The 15700-nt window shown below is 41.8% G+C and overlaps 1 protein-coding gene across 2 annotated transcripts; it reads left to right on the forward strand.

Annotated features, from left to right (window-relative positions):
* Positions 1-51: 51 nt before the first annotated feature.
* LOC311508233 (guanine nucleotide-binding protein G(q) subunit alpha-like) lies at positions 52-13679 on the forward strand (the record flags this gene model as incomplete). Of its 2 annotated transcripts, XM_084572930.1 has the most annotated exons (8): positions 52-562; positions 768-924; positions 3655-3839; positions 8828-8982; positions 9306-9434; positions 11237-11366; positions 11843-11996; positions 12218-13679. In XM_084572930.1, the coding sequence occupies 7 exons, from the start codon at positions 789-791 to the stop codon at positions 12406-12408; spliced, it is 1080 nt and encodes a 359-aa protein (XP_084429056.1). In that variant the 3' UTR covers positions 12409-13679. The 2 variants fall into 2 exon arrangements, with proteins under 2 accessions (XP_084429056.1, XP_084429055.1); XM_084572929.1 differs by lacking the exon at positions 52-562 and having other exon boundaries at positions 744-924.
* Between the last annotated feature and the right edge of the window lie 2021 nt (positions 13680-15700).

Here is a 15700-nt window from a genome sequence, read left to right on the forward strand (position 1 = left end):
GTGTTTAGTAAATAAAAAATTTTGAAAAAAGTTTGTGTCTAAGTGCGTGAATTTATTTCACCTGTATTAGTCGGTGTAGCCCGTTTCCAGTTAAGGTGAAGTGCCTGTTGATCTTAACTGTCACATGCATCCGCAGTTTGCTAGTTAACACCGGAAATCTGTTCCCATAATGTAATAGTGAGAGCCTATACGATTTCCCATCACAGCACAGCCTTCCGTCTGTCACATGGTGCTCCTCTGGTCTGCAGCCAGGACGGAGGGAGGACGGGACAAAGTGAACGGGACTCAGAAGGAAAACACGAGCTTTCTAGAACAAAGCGGAGTCGCAAACTGTGGCAGAAGAAGCTCCGTTGGAGAATAACTTTTTTGGGGGCATCTTTGTTTTCATTTTCTAACGCTATGAAGTAAAAAACAAATAAGAAAAGAAAAGAAAAAAAGAAAACTCCGCCATATTCAGCCCACCACGCCCGGAGCTCAGCTATCGGGGGGTGAAGACTTCGCTGCACAGTCCGCTGAAAGTTATTGCACAAAGTTGATTTCCTCCTCACGGGAGAGGAACAAGGTAAAACAAACAGTCGCAGAGAACTTCCTCAAAAAATTTTTTTTCACACTTGCTAAATCTTTGTTTGCAGCTCAGGAGAATACGGTTCTGGAGCACGCAGTAGTGTATCTATGGGATTTAATCAAAATATATTGGCTTAAGGATACACGGGGCTTACTCTCCTTGCACTATAACCAATATTATGAACATGTCTTTGCCTTGGAAGGTGAAGTGTTATCCAGGAGGAATGACTCTGAGCTCCGTTGGGGCTTGCTGCCTCAGCCCGGAGGCCAAAGAGGCTCGACGGATCAACGATGAGATTGAGAGGCAGCTCCGCCGGGACAAGAGGGACTCCCGACGGGAATATAAACTCCTTCTGCTGGGTATGAGATAAAAATACTGTCTTTCACAGATACATCTACGACAGGCTTTAATTAATTGTTAAAGTCATGCTTTAAAAATGTGCCTCAGGTATCAAAATATTCTTAAAAGGCCTCGTTCAACGTCAAATATCCTTTATTCTGTATAAGAAGCATTAATATTGATACAACAACATCAACAAGGTATTAGTGTAGGCATACAGCCCATAAACCTCCCCAAATCTGTGCTTAGGAGCAGTATTTAAGGAAATATACTTCCCCTCTTTGTCAAAAAAAGCCAAAGGAACCCATTAAATCAAATATGTAAACATCCTTGAAAGTACTTGAGCGTGCTATGATGCATTTGTGGTTATAAACAATGGAGTAAGATGTATTTTTAAACCTAAGTGGCAATGCTGAAGTGTAGAAAATGTTCCTTTACAAATTCAGAATTCAAGATTTTACTACTAAGAAAATAGTACACACTCTGATTGTACTACGCATGCATTAATGCGTAAAAAGCATTTTGCTAGTTTAGTCCAGTGGTTTCCAACCTAAGATTTGAGTCACACAAAAAGGGTCAAGATGAAGAAAACAGTAGACTGCAGAAAAGTCCTGCTACTCAGATTTGTTTGTTTTCTTTGTGAAGTACTGGATGTTGGTGGGCCTAAAACTGCAATCTGGGAATCTGGTGATTTAAGAGACGAAGGAGAAATGTCTCTCGTAGGTCCTCTTACAAGAGACATTTCGTGATGAGGGGGGTTCCAAATATTTTTGCATAAGTGGTCCCAATGTCAATAGGCTGGAGACTACAGGTCTAGTTTTTGACTGTGTGCTTTATAAGCTTATCGTTTGGTGTTTTTGTGTAAAATCATGACGTGAAAAGTAACAAAGAAGCTGTCGAATGAATGTAGTACAGTAAAAAGTACAATATTCAGAGATTTAGTGGAGCTGAAGTAAAAAGCATCATACAATTTCACAAGTAAAGTACCTCAAAATACAGTACTTAGTTGCCACCACTGTCCAACGGTACACAAAATAGTCCAAATTAGCTCTGCCTTAATGATTATGCTTTTTATATGTATATACTTTTTGCTGATTCCTTTTTAAAAGCTCAACAATTACCTAAAACAGCAGGGGATTGTAGTTTTTTAGCTTGGCTTATACTTGAATCCGGTTCAGTCGGTTCTGAAGTCGGACTTTTTGACAGAAAACAAAACAAAAAAGCTATTGAATATTTCACCTTGTGCTCTGGAACAAAGCAGAACCAGTGCATTTTTTTGACAGTAATTCAATAACACAATAATAATTAAAACTCAATAATCCAAAAAGTAACTAGCATCTGCGGTTACAGTTTTTATACTGAAGTATTACTACATTAACCTTTTGTATGTGAAAGTACATGAATACACAATAAGTTTGTGGTTGAATATGATCCACTAGGAATATTATAATCATTGTAATGTTTAAAGTACAACATAAAAATATTCCACTGGTCTTACAGTCAAAAGTATTATCAGCTAAATATATTTAATACGTATTACACAATAAATAACTCTCATGTTATCTTCTGCTGTCATCGGGCGAGAGACGGGGTACACCCTGGTCTAGTCGCCAGTCTATCGCAGGGTGATCTCATGTTATCTCATCCCATAAAAATGTTCATATGAGCCCTACTAAATGCATTATGAGATAACTACTGGTGCATTGCTGTTGTAGCTGGTTGAGGTGGAGCTACATATTTTATATACCTGTAGCATTGCATCAGATTTTCTTTATCTCAGCCATTATGGACGCACATAAAGGCATAATAGTGTCATCATCATGGGAGTCCACACTTTCTTGATAATGGGTGCATCAATGCTGCAGAAGTCTGAGGCGGTCACGCTGGTTATTTTGCGTTCAGAAAGGACTGACTCATGATGAATGTGCAGCACAACCTCTCTTTTTTTTCTGTTATCGTAGTCTGCATCGCGCACGTTTGAAGTTTTAAGTCGGTTTACGCTTCAGCTTGAGAAAACTCTTAGGTGACGTTCTACACTGGACGTCTTTTTGAGATGTGAGATGTTAAAACACAATTTGTCAGAGTTGACGTTAAGAATAAACATACGCTACAGGACAAGAGCTACAGGACTCAAGAGTGAGATACAACCCAGACTAGGCGAGGGTGATTAAGGAAGGTCCAGGATTACATAAGGGATTGGGCAAAGTTTTTTTATTTTAATAGCTGTAAAGCAGACTTTTCTTATAGTTTTCATATTGTTAACAATTCATACAAAGCCCCTTAAATATCAGCTATGAATTGATCCCACTGTGTACGTTTTTAGTCATAGTCCTACAGCCCAAGAGATCATGGTGAGCTAAAATCTGCATCCTGTCCTGCTCCGAACACTGGTGCTCACACATGATTCAGATTTATCCTGAAGTGAGTGTCTGTAGATAAAAAATACTGATCTGTTAGTGTGGCTAATAATTCCCACAAGCTCAATAATGTACCAAATTAAGCTAACAAATACAATTAAGCTAACAAATACAACAGTTCATTCTTATGGCTGCTAAAAAAACTACAATCCCCAGTTGTGCGAGGTAATTGTTGAGTTTTTAAAAGGGAATCAACGCATCCATTTACAACAGGGGTCATGACCTCGGAGCTCAGATAGAGCAGGAACGTCATCAAGTTTTGAAAGATGCACAAATACATCATTGATACCACATTAGAAAGTGTGCAGTAATGTCATGTATCTCTTCGATCAGGAACTGGCGAAAGCGGGAAGAGCACTTTCATCAAGCAGATGAGGATCATCCACGGCCGCGGGTACTCTGATGAAGACAAGAGAGGCTTCACCAGGCTGGTCTACCAGAACATCCTCACATCCATGCAGGCCATGGTCCAAGCCATGAACACGTTACAGATCCCCTACAAGTTTGAACACAACAAGGTATGCCAGACAATTGCTTCTGCATCCTTTCTTTGCTGTAGTTGAGTAAGAGGGTTTACCACACACCGTCCTGCAGAAGCATGCGCAAGGTTTACTGTCTCTGACACAGACGGATCCTGCAGGGTGAAGCACTTCTGGTAATTTGCAACCGTGTTTAGTTTTGCAATCTTGCCTGCCAGAGAGTTTTGTCTTCTTACGGTGCGGCCTATGTGTTATACATGGTGTTACACTACTTGCATTTAAAGGCAGATACTGCTGAGCCAAGAAACAAAGGGGAAGAGGGGACGGAGATGTCCCCGGTAATCACAGAGTCCCTGTCCCTGTCACACCGACAGCAGGAGCTTATTAATCACACAAATTTGCTAGCTTACATAAGCATGCTACGTCAGTTAAAGCTGCAAGTCAGGATGTGACCCAGGCGATGGGGGCTGGATCTTTGTTAGTATTAACCATCAGAGTCAGCATGTAGATTACTGTTTTTTTTTTTTTTTTCTGAGTAAAGATGGTGTTCTGCGGAAGCTCTTAGAATAGCACTGTTTGCAACTCGGCATGGGTGTATTCAGGTCAGAAGTCAGAAAGGTCAAGAAGCAAATGGCCGTGTCCGAAATGCGTGTGTAAATGTATCCGGTATGTCGTGCCTTTAAATACGAAGCTTTCTGCTAACAGTCCCACAATGCAGTGCGTTGGGTTTATGTTCAGAATCTTAAATTACTGCTCAGAGTTATGGAGTGTCCGTTACGCAACTCCCCCTGAACAGTGACTGTCCAATCAGAGCGCAGCAACCGTGAATAACTAAAGTGAAACTAAAGAAGCATTGTGCTATGCGATTCTGAGGCTGTTGCTTTTTTTAAATTTTTTTTTAGCTTTTCAAAAACCCAAATCAAGAAATTGTAAGGCATGCATTAGACCCTCTGTGTTTATACATTTCTTACGCAAAACCAACATCATGCCAAAGCATGTGAGCCAACTAGCTCACATCCCTAATGATACTTCTGAGGTCAGGTATCACATCATTAACTTATTACTGGCTAGAGGCAACTTAAAAACCACTTCCTTATAGTAGTGGGCATTATTTCCCCATTATGTGAAACTGCTAATATAAGCAGCTCTTGTCTGTTCTTGTTTTGGGTTTAAGGACGTTTTCTGCCAAACAAGCAATTACCATCGCCAGCACAATGTTGCATTCACCAATTTTTATTGGTATTTTCTCATACTTATGGACAATACTAGGGATATATCTCTACTCTATAGTATATATGGGCAATGCTGGAATATTACTAAAGAGGATGGCTGACTTTTTTGTTTAACCTCTTAGTTTTAGCATATTCTTCGTCTTATCTGTCTTCAAATAAACATCAGTTGTGTCTTAGGGTTCCCCTTCAAACCAGGCCAGGCTACTAAAGTTATATGGAGACAGTGTTTTTAAATCAGCTTGTACTCATTCAACTAAATGTAGCTTCATGTGCTAGCTAGCAAGAGCTGATAAAATCTGCTAGCAGCAGTTAGCTTCACACGGTGATCTCCAGGGCCGACAAATAAAGAAGTCACGTGGAAGCGTTAACGTCTGCAGGCTTCTCAAGGCTAGCACCAAAAGCGAATGTAAAAATATAAAAATGGAAAAAAAACCTTCCTGACGTCACCCATAGGTTTTGAAGGTTAGCATGGTGGCTCTAGCCGTTGCCATCTTGGCAGTGCCTGACTCTGCTTAACTCATTTAGTTTTTTAATTTTCGGTAGCTGCTTGTCCTGTGAAGGGTCACTGGGGTGCTGGAGTCTATCCCAACTGTCATTGGGCGAGAGGCGGGGTACATCTTGGACAGGTTGCCAGTCTTTCGCAGGGCTAACACAGAGAGACAGACAACCATTCACACTCACATGCACACCTACGGCCAGTTTAGAATCACCAATTAACCTAATGAGCATGTGTTTGGACGATGAGAGGAAGATGGAATACCCTACAGTTGTCATGAATGAGCTATGAAGATCAAAACCACTTTTTTATACCAGGCTGTAAACTATACTGGATAAAGTTGGGCATTTTAACACTTAACGTCTATGAGGATTGAAACCTCAAGTGGCCATTTGAGGAAGTGCAGCGTCGGGCACCTCTATGTTGGCTCTAAACTGAAATGAGGAACTTGCTCTAGTGTATCTCTGTCTGAAATTAAGGACACACCAAAGATTTGGGAAGTGAGAGCCGCCCTTATTACTGTAAACAGTATTGGTGGTGAGAAAAGAGGGCTTGACAGAGTTACAACCTCAGGGGACAGTTAATTGGATGGTTTTATTGCGTTATGGTTTTTTTTATTGATTCCAGGAAATCAGAGAACAGAAAGAGAAAAGAGGTTTGTAAAAGTTCAAAACAGAGGCTCATCCAGCAGCAGTTTCTCTTGATTTCATTAAGTGTGCCTCGTAATTTAGCTAAAGAAGAAGGAGCTACTGTTCGAACATACAGACCCTCTGGTATGTCAGTGCCAGTCAGCCAGGAACAACAACAACAGGGAAATCCCTTCTCGCCACTTCTGCATTATATACGGATACTATATGATCGTAGTATGGGCTTCATTTGGGTAATAAGCAGTGTAATCAACTGCTTCAGATATTTCATAACACTGGGATTTTCCACAGTATGCTAGCTAGTGGCATAATGACAAGCCAAAGTGTTCCTGTTTATCTGTATATCAGTGGAAGAAACCATCAGAACATCAAACACATCAGCCCATAAACAGAACGTCTGCAGTAGTATCTTGTACAGTGAGGCTGCCGGATAAGTTTCCTGATAAAAAAGCTTACACCTCCCATGAGATCATGCCAAAGCTTCCAGCAACAGAAACTGAGAGTAAACAGCCTGTAATAGTTCACCCATAAATGACCATGAAGGTACTCTGAACAGCTTGTGCATAAGTGTTTTCTGGCTGAACGATTGCACTGTGGGTCCACCTAGCAGAGATGGGAAGTGGAAGTATTTATTATTAATGAGACACAAATTAGGGAAAGACGGAGATGACGAATTCTGAGAAAACACATGGTATCAACTTACAAACCCAGAATCCAGGATGGCATAGAGGCCTTGGTACTTTCTTTTATTATTAAAAGGAAACAAAAACTAGACGCAAGTCCAAAGTGCGGATGGCAAACTATAAGTGTTATCTGTGGAGGTTTGAGGCAATAACAATATAACTCTAGTTTTTATAACAGAGTGGGACTTTGCTTATTGTAGCAAAGTCCCACTTTCAGAGTCCCCTCCCTTCTCATACAAAAGCCAGGCCAAACTCACATTTAAGAAGCAGGGATCGTCCGATGTTCGTTACTTTTGCTTTAGATATGAAATACCTGTGATTCCAATGAGTCAGTCAACATAGAATCAGCGCTCAGTGTAGCCTGAAGTTGATTATTAAAACATGCAGAAGATAACAACCTTTCATTCAGACTAATTACATTATGTTCCTATCTTTTAAAAACTATGTGGTATTGTTTGGAAAAACTGCGTTTCCTCGAACGGCCACTCCAGGCCTCGCCCAAAATCGTGTCACTTTTCATAGATCTCCATTATAAACAATTACAATTACAATAGAAATGTTGTTAACAATCTGGTACAAAAACACTTTCAGTCACTATAGCTAATTTAGTCATTCATGAGAATTTTATCATGGTGAAACTATGTTAAGGCACAATTAAGGGCGTGACTGCTTTGAGTGACAGATGGGTTTTGTCAGAGGTTGCCATCTATCTGCGTCATTGTTCTGCTTCCCAGCTCGGCTCAACCTTTTAGCCTATTTTTTGATGAGAGTCATTCACTGCCAAGATGGTGACGACCAGAAAACACCTTCAAAACTCAGGAAATCTATGGGTGAAGTCACTATCTTTATATAGAGTCCATGGTTCAGACTAATTGTTCTTTAAAGGCTTTTCTACAATCCCTCTTAATGTGAAAGGTGGCGCTGTTGCATTTATTTTTTTGACTAGCAATAGTTAGAACCATAGTCTGTAAGAAAAGTGGACGCCATGACACCTCCTCCAAAGCAAAAGCATGTGGAGCTCCCCCTGGTGGCCGGCTGCAGTATAGGTCATAAGCCCCGCCTCTTCCATGTTAGTAGATGGGATTTGGGCCAAACTACTACACGTCAAATAATTTTTCTCAAGGAAGCTTTCTGTCATTTTAGGTAGTTAATATAACGCTGATGTATTATAACCTTTATTTAACCAGATAATTACAAAAAACCCATTGAGATTAAGACCTCGTTCACAAGGGTGACCTGGCCAAGAAGGGCAGCAGCACACGTCATAGTGATCAAGACGGACAAACAACAATAACAAACAAACAGTAAATGATTTATGTTCAAGAGTCAATTTTTCTGACAAGTTTTGTTTTAGTTATAAAAGCTATAAAAACAGGATGTGACATCATGATGATTGACAGTTCCCGTGACAACCACTCGGCAAAACGGTCCCGTAGGTGCCGTGAGAGTAGAAAAAATAAATAAACAAATAAGTAAACAAATAAGTGCAGTGTATAATCCAGCCTTTCTTTGTAACTGTTGGAGGTAGAGCAGTGCCAATGTGGCAGTGCCGTAGTGGAAGAATGGGCGGGTCATCGATAACATGGCTCCACTCTCGGACCGTACTGCGCAGCCTCCGACTCCAAACTCGCAAGATGGCGCCGCCTATATCCCAAGCAAAAAAGCTGTTGATCACACGAAGGCGACCTAGCTCTCTGTCAGTTTGTTGGCCGGTCTTAAAGGGCTGCCTTTTACTACAGGCATGAACTTGTTAAGTACTTAGCTGGTGGTATGAGTCATGACAGCAAGATGCAGCTGATGGTGCATTCTCGGTAAAACCCGGTGACATCACCCCCTTCCCACCAACATCCAAACGTGATTCACCACTTGTAATGTAATAAGCAACGATCGCGAGATCACGTCCGTCCCTCACTCAACATATCTGATTCTGAAAGCGTCATTAATCTGCGTGTGTCACTCTATCCTTCAGGAAAACGCCAGTATCATCAGTAGGGTTGATGTGGAAAAGACCACAGCATTAACAAACCAGCACGTGGAAGCCCTGAAGAGCCTGTGGCGCGACCCGGGGATTCAGGAATGCTACATTCGGAAGAGGGAATACCAGCTCTCAGACTCCACCAAATAGTGAGTGTAAACGGAGACAAATAACTCTGCAGACACTGTCAAATACTTTCCGGCGTTTCATCTGCCGGCCGTCTCTTTAATGCACTCGCCACGCCGAGGTTCGATAGTTATTCCATTTAAGGTTGTTGACAAACGGCTTAAAAGCCAAGAATCACCATCTAAATGCTCTATAAATAAATAATTACAATGACATAGCAGAAACCAAATCAGTCACATCGACTGTCTCTCTCTATCTCTGTCTCTCTCTTAGTTCTTCATCACTCTATCTAAGTGGTTTTAATTTTCATTTTTCCTAACGGTGCATCCTCCTCCTCTGCTATTAGCTATCTGAATGACCTGGACCGGATAGCTGATACCTCTTATCTGCCAACCCAGCAAGATGTGCTGAGGGTCAGGGTGCCAACCACAGGTATTATAGAGTACCCCTTTGACCTGGAGAGTGTGGTGTTCAGGTGAGTGCTTCTGTTGTTCTTGTTATTTTCATTGCTGCAGTAGAGGCCAACACAGATGTTATTGCCACACTGTATTGATAAATATAATCATATGTTTTCTGGAAAAGTTAAAATTGATTTGCTCGTTGTCCAGGTCTTTGCAGTTGACGGTTAATAGCAAGTGTTTTAAGGCTCAAGTTGCCTAGGTAACCGCTTGTAGATACCCCACCCCAAACGTTTCCAAGTGAATTTGTAAGAGCCAAAGGTGTGGATGGTGTATCCTTACCATCAACATTTAGGCAACTCTGTGTTTGCGTCATAAGTTGGGTATGACGTTAGGTATCTCTCGCTGTGATTGGTCGTCTCAAAGTTAAGTTCGTTTGACTTTGTTGGTTTTTTTCCCTGTCATTGCTACAGCTCTCAAATTTCATCAACATTCAATAGTCTCTTGTCGCAAAAAAAGGTTGCGAGTCTCTTCCTGTGTGTACACCCCTTCAATCAAAGGTTGAATGTACCACTAACTCTCCTGCTGATGGTGCAATTTTGTGCAAAGGAGCCCTAATTTAAAGTTTGCTGCTTAGTGTACTCTAACATGCAACCTGTTTACTAGTTTGGTTCACATTACCTTGAACATTTTGCACATTCATGGTCACCAGATGATGTACACCCATCAGGCATAACATTATGACCACCTTCGTAATATTGTGTAGGTCTCTCTTGTGCCTCCAAAACAGTTGTGACTCATCAGAGAATGGACATGGGCCTTCTGAGGGTGTCCTGTGGTGTAACAACATAATGTTGTTAGTGGGGGTCTTTGAGGGGAGGGTCCTCTGTGGATCATCCCACAGATACTTGATCAGTTTGGGATCTAGTGAATTTGGAGGCCAGGTCAACACCTTGTGCTGTTCTTTTTTTTAGTTGTTCCAAAACTGTTTTTGTGTTTTGTCTGCATCCTGCTGGGGATGGCTGCTGCCATCAAGGATTGTCATTGCTATGGGGTGGGGGTGTCTGGTCTGGTCTAGGTGTGTGCTACATGTCTAAATAACATCCACACGAATGAATGCCAGGTCCAAAAGTTTCCCAGTAGAACATTGTATTGCCACGAGATGGTCAATGTTATTTATTTCTCCTGTCAGTGGTCATAATGTTATGCCTGATCGGTGTATGCTACAGTTCTAGCACAACCATACCTGCACATATATGTTGTTTTGAATTTACTAAAAACTAAGAAAGTACTGTATTTCCCCAGCCAAGATAAACTCTAATCCCTTTTGTAACCAAATCCCTGCAAAACTATTCAGATTCCCATCATCTTAGATTGTCGTTGATCTTGCTGTGTCTTTAGTCCTACTAAAGGTTAGCATGCTAATCTGGTGAACATGATACCCTTCAACATGCTAACATTTGGCACAAGAACAACCTCCCTGAGCTGCTAGCTTGGCTGTAGTCTTGTGTCTTCCTGTTGAAGAATCATTATGGGAGCAGGGTCACGAGCTGGAAGCTATTACGTCCATTATGTCCTTGTCTGAACGCAGCTGGACCTGATTTACTTACTTGTGCCTAGTTATACTAAAGGTTTCATGGATTCGTGGAATAGGTTCATGGTATAAACGGTAAATTATATTTAATCGTTTCTGTTAAATGCGTCTCAAAGCCTTCCAGATAAACTGAAGAGATTATTTTGTGCATAAATTCGGAATCGAACCTTGATCATATAAAGATAAATGCCGCCGTGATGGGAATTTAATAACGGTATTACACCCTCTGTGATGAAATCAAATGATGATGTTTTTGTCAATGACGTCTCAAACCTGTGTCTGCAGGATGGTGGACGTGGGCGGCCAGCGCTCAGAGAGGAGAAAGTGGATTCACTGTTTCGAGAATGTCACTTCCATCATGTTCCTGGTGGCACTTAGCGAGTACGATCAGGTCCTCGTTGAGTCCGTCAATGAGGTGAGAAACAGGCTGCTGCCCACAAATATAACAATCTCATCTCGTCTTGTCTTTTTTTTGTCCCTAAATGTGACGACGACGGGGCTCACTTTTGTTATAATCAGAAATATTCTCAGGAGGAACAAAAAGGGACGTTGTTCCCTCCTTTTAAGGCCAAACCTGTTTGGTGGCGATGATGACCTAGATTTCTGCAGAGTCCATCACTGGTCTTGTTTCTGCCCCCCCCCCCGTCTCTCTGTCTCTCTGTCTCTCTCTGCCACACTGACAAACCTCACCTCCTTGGTAGCAGTGTGTTCAGTTCACCTGCAGGGGGAGCTCTTTAGTCGCTCTCTTCAGCGAAGGGCACCTCTCAGCAGGGCTTGTTCACTTGATGAGATTAGGGCCAATTGAATTTGCTCGCACGGGCAATCACCGGTGAAGTACTGCTGTCTAACACCATGTCTTATTTCATATTTCTGCTCACGTGTTCCTCAAAGAATCGGATGGAGGAAAGCATGGCCTTGTTCAAGACGATCATAACCTACAAGTGGTTCAAAGAGTCCTCCATCATCTTGTTCCTGAACAAGATCGACTTACTCGAGGAAAAAATCATGTACTCCCACCTGGTTGACTACTTCCCAGAGTTTAACGGTAAGAGGAAGCAAGTTTAGTTTTGAATGCAAAGTGTCTTTATGGGGAAAAAACAAGTAAAACTTCAGATCATAAGCAACAAAACATGCAGCCACTGTAAGCTATCGACCATACCAGACCAAATACAGCTGTAGCAGCATGCACTGAATTGATCAAGGTTGTATTTCAATGCTTAGAAATTCACATTGTGCTGTTTCTGCCCTCTTGTTTCATTGTACCAGGTCCCCAGCGGGACGTCAAGGCAGGAAAAGAATTCATCTTGGACATGTTTGTCAGCCTCAATCCGAATGAGAAAAAAATCATCTACTCCCACTTCACGTGTGCCACCGACACAGACAACATTCGGTTCGTCTTCTGCGCGGTGAAGGACCACATCTTGCAGGGCAACCTGGAAGTCTACAACTTGGTTTAAAGTCCGCTTTAAAACGGTGGTGTAATTCAATCGGCCCTGTACAGCTGGCAGTCAGGAGAGCTCTGCAGTCTGCTTCTCGCTGCAGCTGAACACTATAATCCAAAACAGGATATAGAGAAGCTTCAGAGCTTGTCCGTCAAACGACTGTACTACTGATGTATTTCAAATTTTCTTGTTAGACTCTTTGGAAATGGATGTCTCCAGCTATTATGAAGTGTGACCTGACAATTAAAGGGCCGCCTCGGTGAGGAGTCTATTATAGCACGCACTCTGAAATTTATGGGCCGCTTTGTGAGCAGTTATACAGTGTAAATGCACACGGATGGATTAAGAAGGGAGGAAAGAAAAAAAGAAAAGTTTTTCCAGTGGCCTCAAAAGCGTCTGAGGACTTGTAATGTACTAGGTCTCTCCTTCGGGGAATCTGTGGAAGGGAATGCAGACTATCTGCAATGCAGCACCTCACATCACTAACCCAAGATGTTTTATTTTAATTTTTTGTTTTAAATACTCTAAATACTTAATAATTTGTGTCTTAAAAGGGAAGGAGTCAGAATTAACACTAATGACACATTTACTTGCACACTGTACATGTTGTAACATTTTGTGCTTCTGGTAATTTCTGCAGCCTTGTTTCTCTTGATTTTTATAATTTTAATTTTTTATTTTTTACACTTTGTCCGTGGTGCGTACGTCAGAGCACTTTTTTTGTGTGTGTGAGCACGATATTCATATATTTTTGTGTAATTAATTAAACACGTTTCAAAGGGATCTCCACAGTTCTTTTTGTAACTCTTGTGTCAAAGCTGTACGATAGTTCAGGGACTATTTGATTAGATTTTTTTTTTTTAATTAGGAGCCTAAAATTAAATCTTTCCAGTATTTATCTGAACATATTGCACATGTTGCATGGTACAGTGATCTCCTACTTTTTTTTTTTTTTTAAGTTTTGTTTGCGTCGAGGTCCGCATCAGAAGGCTAACTGCGAACGAGAGGAGCTGTTAAATGTTAAATGATCTCTGGGGCATTAAAACTAATGCGTTCTTGATCTTAAATCATGCTGTTCAAAGGTATCACATGCATGGATAAAAAGCTAATGAGACTGTATCCTCAGCACTAATGTTTACACCACCCTCTTCCTTTTCTTGTTAAAAATAATTACAGTCTAATTTGTACGATTTAATTTATGGGTATATTTCACTGTCGCCGCGGTATCTGAATGTAGTCTTAGTGTTTTTAATGTGATTGGATAAATAAACAGTCTGTTCATTTGCTGCTCTGCTTTTCTGTCTTTTGTTTTTTTTTGTTTTTTTTTTCTGTGTGTACAAAACAGCCCCTGCACGCTGATTGTTTGCCGTTCAAGTGTTTGCCTCCTTGGCTGCTCCGTCAGCTCATCTGGAGCAGTGTTAGTCCTGAAATCCTCCTCTGTGATGCATCCATCTGGCTGGAGCCTGCAGCAGTAGGTCCATATTTTTAGTCTTGTACATGGGGATATATAGTGCGACAAAGAACCATTTATTTTTGGAAGAGGACAGACACTGAAAGTAATGTGGCAGTTGTACATGGCACTTGCAAGGATGGATGAAAGGGAGAGGAGGCTGCCGGGCACGAAATCCTCGGCGGTCTCTTTCGCATGTTGTCAGTTCGGCCCCACAGTGACACCGAGCGAAACCATTATCACACATTTCACCATGCAACGTATTAATACACATAATATATTAAACGCCACGGCTGCAGCTTCTACTGCGTCACGATGCCATTGTATCCCATTATGGTTGCATGTATCCCGCAGGCCTGCAGCTGAGCTTGCATTGTACATTATGCTGAGGTTGCAACTGACAACAAACTAATTTGAAGCCCCTGGTGACATCTTTGGATGCCCAATAAAAAGTCAAAAACACATATTTGTAATTGGCTTGCTTGCGTTTCACAACATACCCTGATCAGGCATAACATTATGACCACCTTCCTAATAGTTGTGACTCATCAGAGAATGGACATAGGCCTTCTGAGGGTGTCCTGTGGTGTCTGGCAACATAATTTTCGTAGTGGGGGGCCTTTGGGTCCTGTGGTGTTGAGGGGAGGGGCCTCTGTGGATCATCCCACAGATGCTTGATCAGTTTGGGATCTAGTGAATTTGGAGGCCAGGTCAACACCTTTTGGCTGTTCTTTTTTTTAGTTGTTCCCAAACTGTTGTGTTGTGTTTTGTCTGCATCCTGCTGGGGATGGCTGCTGCCATCAAGGATTGTCATTGCTATGGGGTGGGGGTGCCTGGTCTGGTCTAAGTGGGTGCTACACGTCTAAGTAACATCCACATGAATGAATGCCAGGTCCAAAAGTTTCCCAGCAGAACACTGGATTGCGATAAGATGGTCAATGTTGTTTACTTCTCCTGTCAGTGGTTTTAATGTTGTGACTGATCGGTGTATATTCTGACCTGCCGAGCCACAAAAGGTGCAGGCGTGTTAAAGCCTGCATTCCACTTATGGGAGGTCCTGCTATTATGCATGGAGGCGCATTGTCATGTCCCATTGAGACAGTTAATGGCAATGAGTCATCATCAACGTTAATAACACACCTGTACCTGCTACGTCAGTTTGTTTGCTGACAACAAGCACTCGGACGTGAAGTCTCTGTAACTGACGATTTAACAAAAAAAGTTTAGCGGTCACTTCATTGAGGATTTGTCAGAGCACCAGTGGTGGCCAATCAGATTCCAAGGAGGACCCGTGCCACATTACTAGCCCCGAGCCAAGTGGTCTAAGTTAAAAACACATTTTTCATTTGTGGTTATTGACCTTTTGCACAGGGCCCCTTGGCCTTGTGTCACGCATGACTGTGCGAGGTCAGAGGCTTCAGGGCAGGGGCCCCTTTGGCCTGGTCAGCAAGCAGCCTGTGATATGGTGAAAAGCATCTTAAGACATTAATGTGATAAACTGGCGGTAATGATGAGCAACACCGTCTCTAATCTCCAGGGTTACCTCAGATCGGGCTTTACTTAAAACTACTTAATTGAGCAATAATTTGCATTTTTATTTGCTGGATAATTGCTAAATCATTTTTGAAACCTCTTTAGTGACACTGATGCATTCAGGAGCCACATTGGTGTCACTTTTAAGCAGATATAAAAGCAGAGATGCTGCACCTGGCCGTCTTCCATCATGCACTCTGCCTAACAGTGGAGAAGGAGTTTAAATTCAGCTCATGAAGAGTATGGATGTGTAAGCAGATAAACAGGAGCAGTCCTCATAAACTAAGTGCCTTTCTGTGAGATGAGCCCGCCTCCTCTGCACTG

Source organism: Chelon labrosus (genome assembly GCF_963514085.1).
Source record: "Chelon labrosus genome assembly, chromosome: 22".
NCBI lineage: Eukaryota > Metazoa > Chordata > Actinopteri > Mugiliformes > Mugilidae > Chelon > Chelon labrosus.